General features: G+C 40.1%; 1 protein-coding gene across 5 annotated transcripts in view; it reads right to left on the bottom strand.

Annotated features, from left to right (window-relative positions):
• MTOR (mechanistic target of rapamycin kinase) overlaps window positions 1-23,436 on the bottom strand; it is a 65,294-nt gene that overhangs the window by 9,388 nt on the left and 32,470 nt on the right. For all 5 annotated transcript variants that reach the window (XM_068658785.1, XM_068658787.1, XM_068658788.1 and 2 more), the window contains 17 exons: window positions 20,226-20,301; window positions 17,997-18,136; window positions 15,224-15,324; window positions 13,919-14,034; window positions 12,483-12,560; window positions 11,996-12,103; window positions 10,495-10,620; window positions 9,717-9,848; window positions 6,554-6,669; window positions 5,149-5,266; window positions 4,186-4,392; window positions 3,489-3,589; window positions 3,126-3,222; window positions 2,397-2,495; window positions 1,683-1,805; window positions 897-1,079; window positions 113-247 (listed from right to left, as the gene is read on the bottom strand). In XM_068658785.1, coding sequence (XP_068514886.1) covers window positions 113-247; window positions 897-1,079; window positions 1,683-1,805; window positions 2,397-2,495; window positions 3,126-3,222; window positions 3,489-3,589; window positions 4,186-4,392; window positions 5,149-5,266; window positions 6,554-6,669; window positions 9,717-9,848; window positions 10,495-10,620; window positions 11,996-12,103; window positions 12,483-12,560; window positions 13,919-14,034; window positions 15,224-15,324; window positions 17,997-18,136; window positions 20,226-20,301 — 2,056 coding nt within the window. The remainder of the gene's footprint in view (window positions 1-112; window positions 248-896; window positions 1,080-1,682; window positions 1,806-2,396; window positions 2,496-3,125; window positions 3,223-3,488; window positions 3,590-4,185; window positions 4,393-5,148; window positions 5,267-6,553; window positions 6,670-9,716; window positions 9,849-10,494; window positions 10,621-11,995; window positions 12,104-12,482; window positions 12,561-13,918; window positions 14,035-15,223; window positions 15,325-17,996; window positions 18,137-20,225; window positions 20,302-23,436) is intronic.

The following is a 23,436-nucleotide window of genomic DNA, read 5'->3' as shown; positions in this document are numbered from 1 at the left end:
TGCAGTTGTTCCCAGAATACTGAATGTTTTGAATAACCAGTAAACATGAAACAGATCTGTATTGACAATTCGCACTGTAAGACCCACAACTGAACTAAACCTCTCTGCTCACCTGAGGCAGCTGCTTTGAGATACGCCTGAACACGTGGTAATAGAGGTCCCAAGCCTGGGTTAGGTCCTTGACGTTTCCTGATTTCATGTACTTCCTGCACCATTCCTGAGCTTCCATTAGATCTCTGCCATAGGCCTAGAGAGGAGGTGAAAAACAAGAAAAACATTTGTACAGACTACAGTGGAACAGGTGGATACCAGTTAATACCAACACAGAGCATCACAGCCTATTTTCAAATTGCATTACAAATACTTGACCCCGCATTTTTATAGCATGTTGGAATTAAAGATCCTGAGATTCCCAGATCTAAGACAGGTGCTGAGTTTATGAGGCAAAGTTACTTACAAATGCACATCACAATAGGAGGCAACTGAATAGAATCACCCTTTAACAGCAGACTCACAAGCTCAAATGAATTCCTTTTGCCTACTTGAGAGAGGTCAAGTCTACCATCCATGTTAGAGGTTATCACAAAGCAAAGCAGGCTGGAGTTAGAAGAGTCAACTGCAAAGCAGTTATATTTTCCAAACCTCAGACACCCAGCTGACCTAAGACTCCAAATATATTTGACTAAATATCTGTGTTGCTGTTCCCATGTAATACAATAGTCACCCAAAATCATACAGATCCAGAAACAAGCAAAAGTTATGAAATCTGCAGCTAACATAATCAGGCTCAACAGTCTTCCTCTTTCTATTAGATTGCAGTGGTTCTTGGAATTCTTCTGGGGCAGGTGGTTGTCCCACCTAATTTTGAGGGCAAACAGAAGTTTATTTGCTAATACCTGATTGAAGGATGTCTCTTTTAAAGTCTGAGGCCCACGCTCCATCATTGCATGAAGTGGTTCCAGCACCTCAAACATTCCCTTGACATTCCTTTCTCCAAAGTATAGGCGAGATGCTTCTTCCAACCCTTCATGCCACATCTCATGCCATAGGATAGCTACTCGGATTAGCTCTTCACTCACCTGTTTTGAGACAGAAAAAAAGATTAAATAGTCAAAAAAAATCACTATGAATGCATGCTAACTTAATGAAAAACTACTTTCTTTTCTAGCGGTTATGAAATAATTGTTGTTGTCAGCTAGAGGGAGCTACAAATACTCCCACAATTCTGCTGTTTCTCTCCGTCCAAGAAGTTGATCAGGCTTTTCTCACTGTATTTGTTGCCTTTGATATTTTGTATATATTTGTATAACACGGTCTGAAAGCATTACTTTTCACTTATTCATATAAAGTTTTAGCAATTGAATTAAATCACTCTTTCCATGCTATGCTTCTTTTGTTTCCACTTTTCATTAAGTAAAAATATCTTTCTGTGAAACAATGATTCTTCATCTATTCCATCTCTATTTGTAAGGAGACAGAAGATCTCAGTGTCTGAATGTTAAGGTTCTTTTTATATTAAATTATTCTCATTAATTTATATTAATACTATAAGTACTTCCAAATTAAGAAAAAAAAACAACAACAAAACAAAGCCTCTACTTGAACAAAATGAACATTGAACAATCATTTCTGGGTTGTTGAATCTGAAACACAATACATCTCACTGTACACTAAGCACTCACCATCATTGCCTGCTGTACCAGAGTGTTACTGTGCTCACACATGTTTTTCAAGATCTTATTTGCAGCATTGTGGCGAGCGGTGGTTGTGGATTTAGAGGCCACAGTCAAAGGATAGATCAAAGCCTACAAGAGATACAAACCAATAGCGTTTTAGAACCATACAGAAGAGATTCATAAATGGAAAGATTAGCAAAACATTAATAGCAGTCTTAGGGGCAGACAAGAGAAAGTAATCTTGCTTGTTGAGAGAGATGGTAGAAACTTGCTGTTTGACATCTTCCAACCTGAAAAGCTCAGAAGACTAATGTTCTGAATAGCAGAATGACTTTAAGAGCCTGTATTAAACAGGAAGAACAGAAGACTGCCTTTAGCATTTTGTGATTTTCCACACCGTGGGAAGAATTCAGATAAATCATCTCTGGAGCAGCCTCTTAATAGTCACTTAATTAGATTAGATTTAAGAAGGTGATCTGTGCTATCCAATTTTCTATTAGAAGGAGAGAAGTTGCCCTGCTGCATGGCACATCTACCTATTATTTCCATTTTTATTTGAGGAGGGATGAGGTGAAATAGTCCCTCAGAACTGCAACAGCCCCAATTCTCACCTGCTGCGACTTCCACTGCAGGTATCTAGACTCAATGAAATAGAACATACAGAAAAAGCCTTCATTGGCTATGAGTCTAATGAAATTCATCCTCTAAGCCAAAGCTTACCTGGGGATGGTACCGCCCAATATCTGTGAGGAGCTGATGAATGAGACGTCCTACTAGTGGTCGAGGTGTGTCAATTCTTGCAATGAGCTGAGGGATAACCTAGTGGTAAAGATAAGCAAAAACAAACATCTCTGTCAAATCCTGTGTTCAGTTCACAGGCTGTTCTGCCGTCTGTCAGAGATCTCACAGTCTTTAAAGGAGACAGAGGCCCATCGTTCATTTTTGAGATAGAGAATAACACAGCAAAATTCTAACCAGCATCCGAAATGCAGAACGGCTCAGTGAGATGACAAGGATCATGCAAAACTATTATAGGACCTTGATACAGAAGTAAGATGTGTCTTGGAAGGGCAATGTTCAAATAAGAAATTAAGTAATTTTTACAAGACTCATTCTAGAAATCCATCCTGAAATAGACTGTCTGGATTACAGAGCAGCAGTGTTGTTTTATACTTGATCACCACTGAACGCATATTATTTTTAATTTTAGAATCTTCACTCCCATTCATATGCACTAATCTACATATAAATACCAAAATGAATGCAAGAATGTTTCTCCCATGTCTATTCAAGATGTTTGTTAAATCAGTTACAAATTGTACTGCAAATACACTGCTCTTGGGACTCACCTACAGAACTGTTTAGCAAAGGATCACGATGCCTAACATGTAACAGATCCCCAAGCTCCTGCTAAAACTATGATTTGCCTTAGTGCTTTGTGTTTCTTACCTGCAGCCACGTATCTATTTGTATTGCCTTGACTCCTTCAACCAAAGCCTCATTCACATCAGGCCAGTGGCCATAATCAAACCACAGAGTAAGGACCCTGAAAAGAAGAAACGCGTTCATTAGGAATGAAACAACAAAAATAACCAAACATTCCAGTCAAATAACTTCAGACCCATTTCCAAGAAACTCCTCTTCCAGGAACCAAGCACTGGCAGGAGGACAAAGGCTCATCCACCTAACGTATATTTGCTTGGACTAAGCATTCACTTAGTTTAGCCACAACAAAAACAGCAGAAACAGGTTCTACCTATTCTTAAACCATGTGCCTTTATCAGCTAGATTTCACTCACTTTTATTACATACCTGAGAGTGTCTTGTAGATTGTTTCCTCGAGACAGAGATATGGATCGGAAGAAACCCTGGACAGCTGGGACTGTGTACATCAAGAGGGTCTTAGATAAATCCTTTTGGAATGAAAATTGCTGCATTAGTTCTACACGGGAATATCAATCCACAGGAATCCTAAAAGTGGAAACAAATCTAATCCACGTTATAGTTGACTTCTGCTTATACTCCTCACAGGCCATGTTGCTCCTGAAGTTTATTTTTGCTTGACAAAATATATTTACGTTGATCTGCATTTATATAGGTCTTGCAGCATGGGAGGGAACATACTGTGAAATGTTTTTATACTTCAGTTTGTTGGCAAAACTATGACCAGCAAAGAAGTCTAAAAGCTACAGCTCTGCTATAACTTGTAAGTAAAAGTCTGTCACAAAGGGCTCAAACAGTAGAACTTGTTAACGCACATTGCATTGCCTAGGATAGCCTTCCATGCCTTTGATCTTTGTTCACAGAAAATTTATGGTCATTTATACTTTTAGTCCTCTTCCCCTATGACTGAGTTAACCTGAGCTTCCTCACTTTTGCTGTAGCTATGAGCATATACACACAATGTCCTCAAACCAAACCTACACAGTAGCTTGCTCCCCACCATAAACCTTTCTCATTTCTGAGCAAAAAGTAGCAATCTCTTAAGGTAAGCAGGGAAGATGAATACCTCAGTGACTTTTTTCTGCACTGGAGATGGGATGGGACTGTTCTCTGTGCTCTCTGCATCACTCTCACTGTTGCTGCCCTCAGTGTTGGCGCTGGTGATGCTGGCTCCACTGGCATGACGTAGCTTCTTTTTCTCATCTCTGGCCTGGTTCTGATGTTTATAGTGAAGCACTGCTTCAAAGTTCATCACTGCCCAGGCATGCCAGGCCTGCCAAGAGGAGAGAAGAACTTCAACAAAAATCATAAGGATGATGAAACCCTGTCTACAACCTGTACTTTCTAATTATTAGAGATAATAATCCAACCTTTCTGAGTCCACACACGAGTGGTAAGTAATGCCCTGCAGACAACACGGTGTTTTGCTTTCTCTAATCACTTGTAGTTTTAATTGCCTTATTATCCTAACATCACGGTGAGTTCTTGGCTAAGAGCTTCATGTTGGACATTACAGCATCAAAGGAGCAGAAATTAAATCAGATTACATTCCCATGCTCCTTAATTTTTCAAAGCTTAAAACGAGTAATAATATGCTAGGACTAGGGGAGGTGTAATGGGAGGAGATGCAGGAGATGGCTGCCCCAAAGATCTGGCATCAAATGTTAATTCACAACCTTGAAGTCAAAGGCTCTTTGGAGAATTACTGACAAGGGTCCTTTCCTAGTTCAAGTACACTGAGCGATATATACAAGATAAATATTTTTCATTTAGAGTATCCTTTCTCCTACATGGTTAACTGACAGGAAAAAAAGTCCCAAAAGGAGGGGTAGAAACTGAACTGTGGTCTAGTTGTACCAGCCAGATAAAATTCAAAAAAAGGATCTCATAATTGCTTTCTTGTTTTTCATATCCTACCCAGAGTAACAAGGCAGATGGTTACAGGCTATCTTCCTTTCTTATGTTATTGGATGTGATCAGATTCACTGATCTCCCTGCAACTGTGCCTGGAACCTTTTTCCTTACTGACCTTGTACCAGTTGCGATCATGCTCTGTTGCAGCACTGTAGTATTGTAAGACTTTGGGGATGGTACTCTCATTAATGCCTTGCAGGTTCAGCTGCCACTCACCCAGTTTCAGGAAACACCTGGTTAAGCAAAGGGATTATTGACTCAGACAGAACCTAGAATGAAAACAAAGTCTGCTGGTTTAAGAGGCAGACTTCTTATCCAAAGTTGGAAAGGTATTCATTTGGTAAACCCACTCAGTGGGCCTCTTCTACACACAGTGAGCATATGCATGAACACGTAAGGTTCAAAACACCTACATCCTGCTTGTAAGCATGCAGCTAAGTAGGTATTGGTTTCACTTTTAGGAAGCAAGGAAAGGATCAAACTTTGGTCCCCAGTTATAAAATGCATTTCAGAACTAACTAGCAAAAGCATCAAAAGACTTCATTAGTGATGATCAAAGGCACACAGCATATGTGCTGACTAGCTATACTTATCACCATATGAACTAGAATTCTAGAGAGAACACCCACTAGTGGAAACAGACTGAATGCTCTTCCCCCAAGCCAGAACCCCGTTAAATCATCCCCTCCCAGAGGAAAGAAAAACAACATATTTTCACTGCAGCAGGGTGTGGCTGTGAAGGTCTGTGCAAGGTTTACTACTTTGCTCCTTCAGACTAAATATCACAGTTACACGGCTGTCCTTTCTAAATTTTGAGTTTTCCAGCAAGCCTTGTGCAAGAAAAATAACTCATTACTAACGTGTCTTCCAGGATAGTTAATCTGAAAAAGCTAAGATGATGCTATTATCAGGTTTCCATTCTCATAAAATTAAATTAAGTGCATGCGTCCCTTAAAAATAATAAAAAAATACAATCTGTTCAGTAGTGAATGCTATGCAATTTCTTTAAATTGGAAACAACAGATCTGTTAACCCGAGGCTCATGGAGGAAAACAGAGTTTATGAGATATATTTTGAATACAACAATATTTTAAGAGACAATCACATGCTGAGCACCGAATGCCCAAAGCACTGCTGTTGTACTAAGGGCACACACTGCCAAGCAGAGATCTGCCAGGCATGTGGGAAGCATTTCTTTCCTACTGACTGGATCTCCTGAAAAAAGAAAGAGGAGAGCTATGCCTTCTGTCAGTGAGCCACAGTGCTGGAAAAACACAAACAGCTGCCAGGGACAAATACAAGCTTGTTTATACTGATGTATCATCATAACACTTACAGAAATTATGAGGTAAATAATCATGTGTACCAAAGGGGTTTCTACCATCTAAATGATAAATCCCCCATTCCTCTTAATTAAAGAGCGGGCCCTGTCTGAAACATATCTGCATGGACCCTGCAACCTCAGGAAGAACATCAGTGTCACCATACAGCTAAAGGGTCTCCAAGGACCAGGTGCTGACCGTGCCATGAGCTTGTGGAGTTCCTGCTTGTGCTGCTGGTCCTCAGTCGCAATAGCATGCTGTGCCTGCTGCTGCATTGTCTGTACGAAGAGCTGCATGTGCTGGAACGCATCAATCTGTAATCGGAGGATGGTTGTGGTAAGGACCATGGGGGTTAAAGAAAAATTCGCAAGAGAAAGACAAGGAGGAAATAAGATTTCACTGAATGCAAAAAATACAGCTTTGTTTTCTTTCAAAGCCTTTTATCCATTTATATAACTCTAGAATCAATTTGTACCAGGTCTGTTGTGCCTAATAAATGAGTTCCTGGGAAGCCCATCTGTAATATGCTATGGCTTGGAGAAGACAATTTGAGAAACACTGCCTAAAGGGAAATTTGCAGCTTCCTGATCTTCCCTCCTAAACCCCGAGCTTTGGCTAGATTTACAGGACACGCCACAGCACCTAAGCTATGAGTTATTTCAACAAATGAAAAATCTAGATTCCTTCTGAAGTTGTCTAGGAAGTACAAATGTATGTTGCTCCCTTGCCAGCAGACTACATTGGGCAGTAGTGCTAAAGCAACTTCCAATATTAAATTCTAGGTGGACATGCTTTGAAATTCCTTGGGAAGAATTATGGGGTAAAGAAACTGACGATTTAAGAAAAAAAAAGTGTGTATGCTTCACTGGAAGCAATCACAGTAAAGCTCTTGCAATCTGCAAGGTCATTTCAGGTCAGAAACTGCAGAATGTGCTGTGAAGAGTCCAATTTACTTTTGTTCCACCTACAGGAATGAGATACTTCAGAGTGAGACAAGAATCACCTGAGCTGAAATGCCTTATCTGTCCAGTTCAAATGTCAGCATGCACAAATCAGTTGTCATGAAAAAGGGATTTGCCCAAGGCAAAATTAAAGTATCACATTATTAAGGGTGGGAGCATTCCACAACTAATAACCTAGATACTTAATTAGAAATGGGAGGGAAGAATAACCTTAAATATGGTAATGCTGTTGTTGTGCCAGACATTCATCAAAAAATAGACAAAAAGACATTGCCAAACATTTGTGTGTCCCCTCTTGTACCTGGACACACCCAATGGTCTGCTTGTGGAGTCAAAACACAGGGTAAAATTATTCAGTTTCCATTAATATTGAAAATTAATCACCAGAAACAGACACGCAGAGCACTCCAGACTGAAAGCAGTACGTTTTCGCTAACAACTGAATTCCTAAACCTGCAGGCAGCTTTCCTATACTGTATGTCTGCAGAGAAGTTGCTAGCAAAAGTCCTTTTTAGAACAAAATGCAGTGGGTTTTACTTCTCCACCTTTTTATTTGTTGTTTAAGAAAAGATTACTATGCAGCTCTCCAGGTGCTATATAGCAGGTTTCCATCCAGATCCCAGCTTGTCTCCTGCTGGATCTGCCAAATGCCAAAGTGATGGTAAGGAAAATATTTTAGGTCAACCAATCAAACTTAAACTCCTCAGCTAGAGGAAATGGTCATTTCATACCATGCCAGCCAACCTCACTGGGTTGTTGCTTAGGATACCAAATCAAGTGAACACACTCTCCTAAACCTCTGGCCTATGCACATCACTACATCTGACCATGTATTGTTTAGTTACCTCAAAATAGTGCAGAAGCATACACCCAGCCACGTAATGCTCCTGGTACCAGCACAGGAGAATTCCCGAGACACTTTCAGTGTTTGGTACACACAGACGCTGCAGTCTGACTGCAGACTTCACTGTACCCTAACTTAGCTCCTTCTGCCACAGAGCCACACCTTCAGCTATGAATTACAAAACTAAGCATATGCTTTCCAAGTGCCACAGAAGTCTGAATCATTGAGTCAGCCCTTCCAGCAGACGCGTGCTCTCAGAAAGTACTGGGACATATATGCAGGTCTAAGATTAGTGCTATTTTGGGGAAAAGTACTTCTCCCTCAGCACTGTAAACTCCCACTTATAATGTATTAAAGTCCCTATTCACACAGCTTATGTGCTGCAGGAAAATAGGAAATCATTCAACAAGCAAGAGGCTGTGATTGCAGCCACGTCTGTTTCTCCTTCTCGTATTTGCTGCTTTTCTATTTTTTCCCATCTTCATGGGCTCCACAAAATCTTATAACAGTTCCTTTTAAATATATTCTCTTCCCTCCCTTAATCTTTGTGCATTTTTTTTCCCTATTTCTTTATCACAGGTCAAAAAGAAAAGCCCACTTTTAGTCAGAGAGGCAGGCAGAGATGACCCATATACTCCTGAATGAAGAAAGCAAGAGACCATTACACTGTTTTACAAAGCCAACAGAACAGGGCCTCATCAGCATCCCCTTCTGTTTTTTAAATTCAAATAAAGAATAGTTAGGTCATGGCAATCGTCCCATAGAAGTGGCTCTGCTCCAGTGCTGGCAATCCCAAAGGCAGAAAAAGTTTTTTTTTTTAAAAAAAAGATGTGGCAGAACATGACAATAAATGGAAGCTTTAATGTATCTTTAAAAAAAAAGATAAGTTACCCAGACTGAAGCTTATTGGATTTGAGTATGTAAATTCTCTCTGTGTTGCAATGTCAAAAACATTCACTCCAGGCTCTTCAGAGCCAAACTGTTCCCCTGACAAAACCTTATGTACTTTTCAGCTGTCTTTCAGTTAGAAGTTTTCAATCATGTCCTTAATAAAAGTCAGTTCTACTCAACAGCTAGAGTACAAATTGTTCGTGAAATTCTTCTAACACTGGAAATAAAAAACCTCCTTCCCTCTTTCAGTGTGTAACCCTGACCGTATGTACAGCGTGGAGACCTGGCAATCAGAACAGTGGACTAAAAGTCAAGTACTAAGCCTACGCAATAAAACCGTGGTGAGGACAGAAGAGCTACTACTGACCATTAATCTTAGCTGTATGCCATTAGTAGCTGATACTGGTTTAGCAAAGATAATCTTCCCATGAAGGAAATAAGTTGGGTCAGGCTTTCTCTGTCACTATGGAGATTTGAAATAAAATTTCAAAAGCTTGTCTACTGAATAACATTAAGGAAAGGGAGCAGTTACTCTTTTTTAGGTGAAGAAAATAACACCTTCAGCCTTGCCTTTGTTCTGTGTTGATTATGAAGATCTAACGTGTATGGGCACTGCACAAAACCTAAGCAATTAAATGTAGGGGGTACTATGTTCTTTTTGTACCTTACGGGCACTCTTCCACATGTGCTTCATGTATGCATAAGTCACTTGGGGATGCACTGTTGGCAGTGGGTGATCCAGCTGTCGAGATGGATCTACTCCCAAGAGCAGGACGAGCGTCTTATGGGCCAAAGCCTAGAGAAAGTTACAAAGAGGAAAAAACAGGTTAGAACATGCTCATTCTTACCTCCATCTCACATTCACCCCAGACCTGCCTGCCACTAAGAGAAAAAAGAAAAAGTCACACCCTCCATATAAAATACAGACAAAGCAGACTTTTTACCACTTCCTGGACTCATAAGAATGCCACATTATAAATCGTATACCTTTGCTGGACCTGAGCATTAGATTATCATTTCAGAAGCCAGTAGTGTGCAAAGTCTGTTTCAAATATTTTTGGTACTAAATAGTACAGTTACAATCCAATTTCAACAGTCACATTTCATGACACTATCATCATTTTCTAGATTTGACAAAGAGTGCTTTATCAGAGAGCAGTATTGCTAATAATTACCAGTGCTACATAACAACTTTCAGGAATAGCATGTAACAAAAAACTGGCTCAAAAGTGCTCTCAGGTATAATACTAGTCTCACAAGAACAACCCTGGCTACAAGCATTAACTCTGTGCTGGTTACAATTTTAGCATTTCAACATTTTCTGACCAGTCTGTTCCACAGGAGAGCTCATCCCATTTAGGCAATGAAAGAAGCTGGGAGGTTGAAGTGGCATGACACAGTCAGCTGTCTAAAAACCTGTTGTAGAGGTTGATAATGCTCACCAGTCTTCCACTCTTGCCACACAAGCTGGCATACTTGAGCCAAGTTCTCATGTCCTCGTGAGGGTTCACAACAAGTGACCGGACCATTAATATTCTCTGCCAGTCCTCCACAATCCGTTGACAGCCCTGGGAGAAAAAGGAAGAAAACTCATTAGTGTTGTATCTGCAATCTGTTCCACAGAGAATTAAGCCTAATTCAGAATCTGAAGGGATGTTTCCAAAGATGGAGAGACTCTGGTACCCATAAATCACAGCAGGCCAACATAAAGAACTATCTGGCTTTTTCCTTAGTACTGCAGTTGAAGCTCGTTAAGTCTCTGACCTGCTCTGAAGTTGGTACTGATCCACAGACGACTTAGATTTAAGTTTTGAGGTAAATAAGAGAATTCCCAACTGCAGCAAGCACCTTAGGATCAAAGCATCTGTTTCTTTTCCTTTTGGATTTTTCCCCAAAACTGAGGGCTGGCAAGTTGGACAAAGCTTGTTTCCTGACACCCAAATAAACAACTCATCCAATAGGCATTTGAAAATTATTAAAAAGAAGCTAGAAAATGCACAAGAACTGTACGTACTGCTTTTGGGACCATAAACAGCTGTATTCAGACATTACACTTCCTGTCACAGTTTCTCCACCCCAGCGGAATGCTCCCGAGCTTTTCCAGACAGGAGTGCAGATGGGAGACTAAAACCTTTGTCACAGTTTCCCAAACAGCTAAAAAACATGCAGCAGCAACAGGCTTTCATAATGAGGCACATATAGCAATGGCAGCAGAGAACTCTGCATGAGGAAAAATTATTTTCTCCATGCACTCTACCAAAATTTGGTGTATTTAGAGCATTTTACCCCAACTATGCTTTTTTTTTTTTTAATAATAATAAAAAAACTGCAGTGCAAAATATCTGGCTGTTTTTAGATGTTCAGAGGTGCTCTGGAATTCTGTTGCAAGAAGGCAGTAAGAAAGGCACAAACTTTCTTCAAACACAGGAAAATTAGCATTGGTAAACTTGATTTAAAAGAAGACAATGCTAATCAATTAGAAATATTCTCGTAAGAGGCCAAAAAGGAACAGTACAATCTTTTACACACATGTGAATTCTTTGACCAGTTTACCAGCATTGTGAGAGAACTCCCTTTTCCTTAAAACGCAGTTAAGTCTGGTAAAAAGCTCTAACTAGCTTTATCAAAACCAGTATTTTGGAGTGAGATCCGATGTTGAGATAAGCACCTTTAGAGAAGCTAGTAACCTGTCTATTCTGTACACATCCATCTCCAGGCTGAAATCACCCTTTTAAGGTGTCATATCAGCGGACACCTCAGGCAGACTAACCTAAAAGTCAACAGGGACAGACGTAGAGGAGACAAAAAGCACGTAGCCATATAAGCACATATGCTGTTGGGATAGAAAGAGAAAGAGGTGCTGAGCCATCGAACTGACTTTAAAGGAAGCTGTTCCTGCTTGACATATCAGCCTCTCCATCCTTGATCTTTACACAGACGTACCTGCAGCCTTTCCCACCATATCTGGCGGATGATCTCACGGCGTTCTGGTACAAGTTTATACTGGATAACCTCTTCCAGCTCTGACAGCATCTGGCAGGATACCATAGCCTGAGGGAAACAATCACATTCCATCCCAATCACTACAGGCGAATCTATAATTAGCGAACAGTATTTTGGCATCAAAATCTTAAGTACATAAGCTCCCAACAGGTAAAGGACAGGCTGCTATATATTGACATGCAGATGATCCACTGATTCAAAATTTGTAAATGTCAATTATTTCTTTTGAGGGGTGGAGCTCATTTCACTATTTAATTTATCTGTAAGTTGTTCTTGTGAAACTGTACTAATTATATGACAAAAGCCATTTAACTTGTGGGCCTACAAAGGTCTTATGTTTGATACAAACACTACTCAGAAATTTTACCTAATTTCTCAAGATATTATGAAGCAGTAATGATGGGAACGAAGGCTAATAGATGCTTACCCCATAGGCTCGACTGTAGCTCTCTCCTGCCATGGCAGTCAGCTCAGCATCTAGCAGATCTCTGGCCTTGTCAATGCACTGAAATGAAAAAAGATTTTTGAGGGAAGGTGGGGGTGTTTTATCTAGAGCCAACTGTTCAAACTGCTATTCATCTGTTCCATCTATGAACAGAGCTGGCATTGTTCCTAATCTCCAACAAGAATCAGCAAAGGATATTACCAGTAGAAAGAATTGATCGGAAAGCTGTGTCCAGGGGTGGGTAATATAGGAGAAGGGGCCTTCATGTATCACCTGAACAGTCTGTGAAATTTGTCCTTCTACCAAATCAAAGTTTGCAGTACTTCTAATCCTACTGCCACTGTAGAGATCACCATCAATAACATGTATGGAGGAAAAGAATTCTACATTTTAGGGCAAGAGAGTCGGTTACAAAAAGACTCGAGAAACGTCTCTTTCTTAAAATACCATGACAGAAAATGGTTTTCACTGTTTTACATAAGCCAACAGGTTTTTATGAATTTTACAGGATCTGCAAATTCCATTTCTCTTCCTGCCACTAAGCCATGCTCTTCAAGCATGAAATAAGTCCTCCTCTGGTTCCAGTCATTACATAATCTTTTATCTATAGTTTCTTCTGTTCAAAGTGTTAAAAGGTTAATCACAAACTCTACCCCTTTGAATACCTGGCTAATTTTACTGTGCACATCACTCCAAATCTACGTATGGGTTTTGACAGAGCAGACTGAACTACTTACTCCTTTATCTAAGTTGGCAAGTCCGCACAGAATTCTGAGAAATGCTACTTGAGCTTCCTTGGAAAGTAAACAACATGCTTCACATCTACAGAGGGGAAAAAGTCCCTCTGCAAATCTCCTCTATGGCAAGTATGCATAACAATTACAGCTATGTTTAATGGACTCATTCCTTGTTTTGATTCCTCATCTTGATTTAAGATTTATCACTGCTACCAGAAAAATCAGAGCAGAAGTTCAGGTACATGATGTATACGAGCACTTCACTAAAAAAACTGCAACAGATACAAGTGCACAGCATACTCGTAGAGAATCTTATGCATGTCTTACTTCAGTAATGCCTTCTATAAAGCAGGATCTCACAGAATGGAATCACTGCTAAGATAATCCTTTTTCACTGGCTAAAAAACAGACAAAAGTAAAGAAGCCTAAGAATGACTAAGACTCTGTGCTCTACAGCTCTGGACCTCTTCTATTTGCACAGATATTCACTGCTGTGTTTCTAGAAATGCAAAACTAGTTCCATTGCCAAGGTCTAATACATCAGTAGAAGAAAAGATTATTGGGCAATTCATATGTTATAGCCAACTGCTTTAGAACAGCATGTCTTTTCACGCAGCCATGTAATCTAAATGTAGTTCATCCTAAACTAGGTTTTGGGAAGCCTACAAGGAAGATAGTTACCTGCTGAGCCAGTGAGAAAAGGTCCTGATGAAGAGCCAGAACAGCCCTGTAGAAGGCACCATCGTGGGTGTCCCTTGGGATCATGCAGGTGTATTCTTCCATGCTATCCCACTGACCTGCAGAGACACAGATATCCTCAGCAACACAGCAGCTCTCTCTGTGAGATAAGAGCAGAATTATGCTACAGTGCTTAGACATCAGCGACTAGGCTTGAATTCAGTATGGCAGTAAGTACTTCTATAGGTTCCCTCTACATACAGTATTTGGATAGGAGATTGATACCTGTTTGAATCAATTCTCTTTGATCTTTACAATTAATCAATTTCTACTTCAAGACAGATGTCAGAAGACTCTCAGTTAACATTGCATGATTAGGTGTGCTAATCACGGGGGTTTTAACACTCTCTGAGTCACCTTGCCACTGCCAAACATTGGCCTAGAGGAACCATCCACCACTTCCAGCAAAGCACTTTTGATCTGCGTAGTCAAGGTGATTGTTTAAAGGGCTCTGCATTAATGCAATGCAAGCCTGTTTATGGGATGCTTATCACTATGTTTTGCTATGTAGCTTGTCCAAAGTTTTGAACAAAGCATGTTTTGATTTCTCTCTCTCTCTCTGTATACATACACATGCGCACAGTTATATACAAGCAAAACCAGATAATTTTTCTTCTAGGCAGGTTGTTATTCTCATCAAGAAGTTTCTTGTATTCATTGTGATTAAAAAGTTGAAATGCTGACATTTCCAGAACATCTGAATGGGTTAGTGTCCTACAAAGCAGAAGACTAACTTTTCTCAGCAATGGATGGCAGACAGCAAGAGGTTTACGAGCTTATCTAGTAAATACCTAGCTATCAGCATCACTGATATGTGGACCATTTATAGATATATTGCACTTACAATTGTCCACTCAGCCAACACAACACATCAAAATGCTCAATAGACAGTTCTAATTTGTAAATAAGGGTCTGCCAGAAATCACAGAATTCTATTAGCCTCATTTCAGGCCTGAGCTACGTTCAGTATAAAACTAAGCAAAAAGGACCAGGTAAGCAACTGATTATCTACTCAGACCCATGAGGCAATCTCTGTTACATGACACTGTACAGGAAGACCTTATGTGAGTGCAGGTTTTCCAAAGGGTTTCAGTGTTGAATGACACCTGCTTCATATCCCAATGTAAATAATTGTGTTGATTCATCTGTTTCTTAAAATTTGTAGTTCCAAATGTTAAAACTATTTGTGCTTCTACACTGTTGGCTGTCATATACTATCACACACGCACAGCTGGAAGGATACATCACCTAGACCCCAAGCAGCAGCAGCAGCCATCCTCGCCATCTTAGCTTGAGTTTCATCATTAACCTGTGTCCACTTTTCACAGCATTGCTGGTGGAGCTGGCCCCTAAGAAGAATCCACAATTTCTAATCAGTGAAAAGCCTCTTCTAAGAATTATGTCTTGTTAAACAATCAGTTTCCACATACTGGAAGACAACCAGCCCCAATTCTTTTTATGCAGAGTGGAGAACAGGATTTGCCTTTTCTCTTGGCCAACTGAGACACACTAGTCTGATAATAAACACCCTACCATCCAGAAATAATTTAAGAACTCACTAGGCTTAGAAAACAAATCCAGACAATAGTTTGCATTTGCTTCTCAGCAGTTAGTAATGCCTATTTTATGAACTGATCTGTAAAATCCAGCCCATAAATCCAGTGGAAAAAAAAATATTCCAAGAGGGAAAAAAAACAAAAACAAAAAACAACACAAAAGTCACCAAACAAGGGACTTTTTTTTTTTTTTTTTCCAAGAATCATTACAAGGAATATATGATCTGAGTAGCTTGTGAATGGCTCACAATATCAAACATTTTGGATAAACACACCGAGTCTGAAAACTGAAATTAAAGAATCAGTGTTGCTGCAACATAGTATGAAGACTTGTCATGGCAAGATCTCAGAGGGGACTCTGAGTCTTTCATCTCCAGCAGCGAGGAAAGATCAAGATTTTTTTATATTGCTTCTTTTAAACCAACTGTGAATGCTCTGTTAATCAAACCAATTACTGTGGGTGATGCAGTTCCAGAATTTCTCAGGCTAGATACTCTTTGTAGCAGTGAAATAGCTGCCAACTTGCCTTCTTTATGGTCATCCTCTCCCCTCCCAAAAAGGGAGATCAGTTAGTCAAACAGACCCAACGGGCTGCCACAGGCAAGATAGTCATCCTGACAGCTTAACAGCCCAGGAAAAAAACAAACAAACAAACAAAACAAGCCAAACCTAGCAACAGCAGTAAATCAAGATGCTAATAAAGTCGTATGGATCTTGCAGACATAACTACATGAGAAGACAAATGGCTAAGAAAATTTTGTCTGTATTTTCAAAATGTCACTGCACAGAGTACTGAAATAATGGTGCTCTGCAGTATCTATTAAATCTCGTACTACGCCAAGCAGACTCTAACAGAACAAAGTAATCATGTTGAACACTTCCGAAGAGTATCAGAAACTAAACCACAGAATCCTCAGTCTTGGGATGATGTCTCTGTAGTCAGTTGCAAGGTAGCAGACAGCACTTTGCAATGGCACTTCCGCATTGTGAAGGAAAACGTACACAAAAATACTATCTGTATACAGATGCAACACAGATCCATAATGACAAACTCACAGATCTTTGTAAGATTGTCTCCAAGAACATGTTTAAGTTAATGTCTAGTTTCCACAGAAGAACAGAATTATTTTGTAATATGTTTGTTACTAACTTGTGAGAAAGGAGAAGGCTCAGAAAGGGTACATCATACAAATATTTGTTCTGCAGGAGGAAGGAATCCCTGCTGGAAACTGCCTACTTCCTAGAAAAAGGTGACTGTAAAACTGCCCAGTAAAATACTTTTTTTCCTACTGAAAAAAACACACACCCAATATGCCTCACCATCATCTAGAAATAAAAACAGTAGAAAAATGGTGTCAGAATTAGGTTTCTCAAATAGCTCCGTTTCTCTAACAGTGAAGTGACTTTAGTGAAGAGGAATCTCCTTACTCTGTGCCATCCCATGGGTTCACGTCAGGACCCATCAGCAGAGAGCTCTAGTGACACGAAGAGTACAGTACAAAAGGCGGCTCCTGAACCAAATCAGTTATGCCCCTGGGTAGAACTGCACACTGCAGTGCACAGGATGTGTCTTCTCCAATTAGCTTCTTTGAATTGAGGGTAGCGGGGAGAAAAACAGAAGCCCCTACTTAACTAGTAGGCTGTAAGTCACTACCAGGTCATCTTCTCATGAAAACTTACTCTAATCAGTTACATGTTGACAACACACATTTACACAGGGTTTGAAAACCCAAATATCCACACAGAGGGAATGCCTAATTGGCACTAAAAGAGAAGAGCAATAATAAAAAAAAAATGCAGTCATCTGCAAAAGAGGTGGTAAGAGGATTTTAAAGTGGGAGCAGTTTGTTCAGCATAATCTTACCCCAGGTGATTACTGGGAAGCAGACAACTTCAATAGCAGTTGTGCAGAAGACTGTGTGTTCTGGATAGGCATAAGGTCTGACCACAAGTAAATGCAGAAATCTCTTCTATTTTAATAATAGAGTTTACAAAGTAGGGCCATGACAAGCTCCTTTTATGGTTGTTTTTGACAAATGCTGCCCAGTTAACATTTCCTGAGAGGTCTTTCCTATTTAATAACTTCCTCTTAAAAATGGAGTTGATCTGATGATCAGGCTGCACATTCCCTTTAAGAGAGACCTTAACTTATTAGACAGTCCATCCCCAAACACTAAGAGATAGTACTTCCATTTCTGACTACCATGAAAAGGGCAAGAAATTGCTGGAAATGCTCGAACTATTAGGTAAGCAGTATTAAGAAGGAATTCAGGCAAAAAAAAATCACCCAAGTGATGGCAACCACAGAAGAGTTACGCAAGATTTTTAAGAAGTACAATAACTTGAATTTCTGAAACTAGAAGGAAATATAAAACAGCAAGAGGAGAGGCTGCAGACGATCTTAATAAAGGATGGACTACCCAGTATAACTATCCTCTTCTCTATCTCCAGGCATTCCCCCTTACCATTCTCCAAGTGCTTCCAAGCAACGCATCCGTCCTAGCATCAGCTCAGGATCATCTTTGTTTGTGTCCATCTTCTTGTCGTAGGCCACCAGAGCATCTTCCCATTCATGAAGCTTTTCATACCAGGTGGCTTGAATTTCCTGGGGGACAGAGAAGAAAAAAAATCAGAATAAATAGCAGCATTTGCATTCACCATTCTGTATTAACTACTGCTACTTTTCCTGGAAAATCTTGTCTCTGTGGTGATCATTTAGCCCTTCATTCATTCTAAATATCCCCATGGACTTCTCTGATACAGAGAAAACACAGATTCCAAGTATCACCCAGCCTGCACAGAAAGGTTTACCAGAGAGATGAATCTAACATCATCCACCACTTTTCCCTGACACTGAAGTACTAGCTTAGTAGCTGGGCTGTGCCAGAGGCTTTTCTTTTTGGAGCACGGGACTAAGGGGGAAAAAGCGGGAAATAGGAAAAATGGTAAATTTATAAAATATTCCATTTGCTATTGTTGCACATGCTTGTATTCAAGTAAGAAGAACAGTCCTGTGTTGAGGAACGGAGTGATGAACTGGGGAAAAAAAAACACACAAACCACACAGTGCATCTGGCTACTGCTAGTCCATTTTCCAAGACTGCAGGCAGGCAGGCAGGATGTTGGGGTCTAACGATAACCCTTACAAGTGAAGGCTATGGTTAATAACATAGACTTAAAAAAAAACAAGTGGTAATCCTTATCAGCTGCACAAACCTTTCTCTTGTTTCTAGATTTTGTTTCTAATTTTCAAGAAATAAAGCAACTTGATTTTTTGATATTTTTTCCATCCTGATCTCTGCCAATATTTTTTCTGCTCAGCCCTTGGCAGCTCATGTCTTGACATATGCTGCAGTGTGGATTCTTTTCCCAGCCCTGCGGGCAAAATCAATATAAACCATGCTCTGCATGCCAGGTCTTCTACTTGGGATGTTTATATAGCAGCCCTTTAACTTCTCAGCTCAGTCATAATATTTTAAGTAAGTTCCTGAAAGTAGAGCTTGCAGACCCTCTTAATTTCTTTTCATTGCTTATTCTGAGAAACTCTGCATTTTGAACTACATTACTGCTAAAAGTGAGGTCAGAATTAGGTAACAATCTGCTCTGCTCAATCCGCCCCAGGAATCACAAGAAGCTGTAAAGATTGTCTGAAGTCCATTCTTCTACCAGAATGAATCTCTTTTTCCAGTCTAGGTTGAAACTTCACATTACCCTAACACCAGAGGAATTCAGTCTGACTGAGTTCCACCATTCTGTGCTTATACCTGTTCTCACTTGCTAATGGTTCCTAATGAAAAAAGCTAGTCTACCATGCTCCCAGCGCTGCCTTCTCTTCCCAAATGCCTTAAGGAACTGCAAGAATTATCAGTGCAAAATAATGTTTTTAACAGAGTAGAATTGTCAGGAGAATATGGATACTTGAGACCCTGAATGCAAATGAAATTATTATTAATGAGAAAAGGAAGGAAAAAAGGTAAGTCACAAAGAGAAAGACACAGATGCAGAAGGGTGTTGTTTTCTTTCTGTGAACAGTCAAAGCTGTAAGGGACTAGCCAACATACTACTCTGAAAAATACCATCTGTGAACTCTCTGATAGGTTCACGTACCTCCTAGATGAGGGAGAAAAGAGGCATAATTTAAAGTTAAATTCCTACCTGGAAGGTGTTGATGCAGTTTCTCAAAATCCCTCAAGCATTTAAAGCTTAGAACAGGAACTTACTCCCTTCTTTACCAAGGCGTAGGAAAAACAGACTTCATATAAAATGACTTATTTGGTCAAGTTGCTGGTTTCCCACACCTGCATTGTCAGCTATAGCTGTGAAATTCTTCCCCAGATCAGGTTCTTGCACAAGCAATAAGCTATTATTAAACTAATTTTAAGCACAGCATTTGATAATCTGGGTCTTATTTTCCTCCAGCTGCACATCTGCTGGAACTGCAGGGCCTAGCTCTGGGTGCGGACTTCCCCAGCTACCTTCCCTTTATACAGTGCTTGCTAAGAGCACCGCGCACCTCCCGATAGGCAGCAAGGGACCTACACTCCGAATGATGCAATATTACAAGATGGGCTATAACCTCAATGTGATTAATTTAAAAACAAAAACCACAGAACGTGTCCAGCCCCCTCTCCCCCTCAAAAAAGCCCCAAAGAAAACATTAGGTATGATGAACAGAATTATCCAGCAGGACTCACCAGCTCCCCAAAGTGCTTCATGGCGTATTCCAGTACCCCAGCAGCTGCTTCTGGCTGTTGCAGTTTATTGTTAATGCTGCAGAGGTGGAAAGAGAAAGATCATTTAACACAGCTGGCAGCGCTCAGGCGGTAGTATGAGCTTCTCCTTGATAATACTCTGTGTCAGTTAGAAATACCGATGAAACGCTCCTTTTTCTTTCAAACTTTTAAGTAAATGAATCGTTTACCACATTAGAGACACCCTGACTATTTGCAAAACAATAGGTGCACATACATTCCTTACATATATTTTCAGGACCCGTTACACAAAACAGTGACTGTGTATGATTATCAATTCTAAATAGTCTGCACAGGAAGGAGAAAAGTTCCCAATAGTTAAAATTTATCAGAGAAGTGTAAGACAAGAAGTCATGCTGGAGAACCTCAGGCTGAACGTGAGACTTCTGGGATTTCTGACATGAACAAGAATTCAGAGTACACACCTATCACCAGAAAACATACCTGAATGGAAATCTTTCTTAGCTTCTCTTTACCATTACAACTAGCTTCTTGGATGCACTGTCAAGAAAGCCTATACCAAACACACTACATGCTGGAAATAAAACTGGATCACAGAGCATTTCCTGACTACTGATTCAAAAGATTTCCATTTGGATTCTCTGAAAAAAAAAGAACTTTGATACAAAGTCATTCCTCTAGTACTCATAATTCCTTTTGGAAGTAGATGTGTAGGATGATGATCCACTTCACAAAGAGGCAAGCATACAGCCCAGAAACTCATAGTTGTGTGCAACTAATTTCACAGAAGGGCATATACCTGTTGGTACTCAACGCGCAGATGTTGCCATATCAGTGTGCATGTGAGCATACCTACAAAGAAAGACTTCCACCTTTAAAGAATCACCAGCCACTATGATGGAAAGGATTCTTCTGCCCTTTTCCTTGTTTTAATTCCCTGGCTACCACTTTTCCTCTTTCTACCACTAAACTTAAGGATTCAAACAGGGTTTAACACAGTGAGCAGAAAGGGACTTGAGCAAATCTTCTGCACCTGCTTCTCATATTCTATTTCTTCATTTTAATTTCCTCAGAATCTCATGTTCTTAAGCTGGAACTTCCTCCTGAGACTTTTTCTTAATCTTATCCACCTCTGTGCCTACGAGACCTTCCTGCAATCAAATACCAGCTGCATTTACTAAAGACCTTACAGCACAGATCCCTCCCCTTCTCTTAAACTGACCACCAACTTCTTTACAAATCACAGTCAAGATTTTAATGCTCCAGGAAAAAAAGCTTCATCACTAGAGCAGCTGAAAAATGTCCCCAAGAAAATGAAAAGATTCAATCCAACGTTCTTTCATGTAATACCTCTGCACTGGTGCACACCCATACTGGTATTCTTCTTTTTCTAATTTTCAAGATCATGCCAGAAACAGCAACCATCACGCCAGCTCTCACCAACGATCATACCGTCCTATGGAGTTACACACATTGCCCTTCTGTCCCTACAGTCAGAAGCGGCTCTGGTTCTAGGGTTCTAGGTTCTAGGGTTCTAGGTTCTAGCGTTCTAGGTTTCCCCAGAACTGACGGGTTAGGGTTAGGGTTAGGGTTAGGGTTAGTTCTAGGGTTCTAGGTTTCAAGGGTTCTAGGTTCTAGAGGTTCTAGGTTCTAGGTTCCAGGGTTCTAGGTTCTAGGGTTCTAGGTTCTAGGGTTCTAGGTTTCCCCAGAACTGACGGGTTAGGGTTAAGGTTAGGGTTAGGGTTAGGGTTAGGGTTAGGGTTAGTTCTAGGGTTCTAGGTTTCAAGGGTTCTAGGTTCTAGAGGTTCTAGGTTCTAGGTTCTAGGGTTCTAGGTTCTAAGGTTCTAGGTTCTAGGGTTCTAGGTTCTAGAGGTTCTAGGTTCTAGCGTTCTAGGTTCTAGCGTTCTAGGTTCTAGCGTTCTAGGTTTCCCCAGAACTGATGGGTTAGGGTTAGGGTTAGGGTTAGGGTTAGGGTTAGGCTTGGTTATTAGTTCGATGCCTCTTTAAAGAAGAAAATAACTTTTTAATCGAGCTCCTGCTATTTTATAAAGCTTATTTATGAACAGTCTCTGGCTCATTGCTCTCCTCTTTCCCTTTTGGCATCAGAGAACAAGTGCAAACTGTTCAAAGTGATGTCCCAACAGCTGAGCATGCTACAAAACACATTATAGTCCAACATTAAAAGAAAGTTTTCAAGTGCTACTTTTCTGCTGTCCCTGCAGTCTCCTTTCCCAACAACCAAAGGGCCGGACTTGTTGACACGCTATGGGTATCTGGAAAGGTCAAATAAAATTTCCTTTTTCAAATCAGGCTTAGTCAAGCTAAGACCGTAACACAGTCTCATTTCTATAAGATAGGCACCCAAAAATGGGAAGCACTTGGAGTACATCCCTGCCTTTTTTAAAGCACAACAGTCAAAGAACATGCTACTCCTTGCTTCCCAGGGGAAAGCTAGACAGCAGAGCCTCGTAAAAGTGATAAATGGCTGTCACATTTCATATCCTGATAATTTAGAGAGCCATTGGCAGGAACATCACTTCCAGTATGTCAGACAGTTAATTACTTCCAACTTATCTTTCCTGTCAACGCATCTTGACAAATTGGCCGTTATCTTTTATTCTACAACAATTAGTACTGCACTTTTGCTAATGCTCCCTGGTGCACTCAATTACTCTTTTTTTTTTGTTTTGTACTTGGCTGTCCAAAGTAGAATGAAATGTTTCATACTCAAAGCTTTGTCTTGTTAGGTTTAGGGAAAGGGATTGGAAAGAAAAGAGAAAGGAGAAAGATTTGGCTTTAAAAGAATACACAACAGGAGATACAACACTGCGTTGTGATTATTAACCATAAATTACTCTTGTAATAAGTGATCTAACCCACACGGTGAGTAAAGATAAGTAATTTTATAGACTAGTATAAACCACTGCCTGGGAAAGCTGTCAGATATTTAGTGTACTGTTATAGCACATTAAGAGAGTGCTTACACAAAATAGAGGGAATAGAAAACATTTACTGCTTTGGCAAAAACAGACCTGCACACAGAATGTCAACTGTCACGGAGAATACAAAAATCCCTCCAAAGCAAGATTCATGCAAATTGGCTTCTATCGATATGACTGAATATTCATAGACTTTCTTCAGAGCAATAAAACCTTGGTAAACACAGCATCTTTTTGCTTTTCAGTCTTATACA

This window comes from Anas acuta, chromosome 22 (genome assembly GCF_963932015.1).
Source record: "Anas acuta chromosome 22, bAnaAcu1.1, whole genome shotgun sequence".
Taxonomy (NCBI): domain Eukaryota; kingdom Metazoa; phylum Chordata; class Aves; order Anseriformes; family Anatidae; genus Anas; species Anas acuta.
Note: the sequence above shows the minus strand (reverse complement) of the source record. Positions and strands in the feature narration are given on the sequence as shown.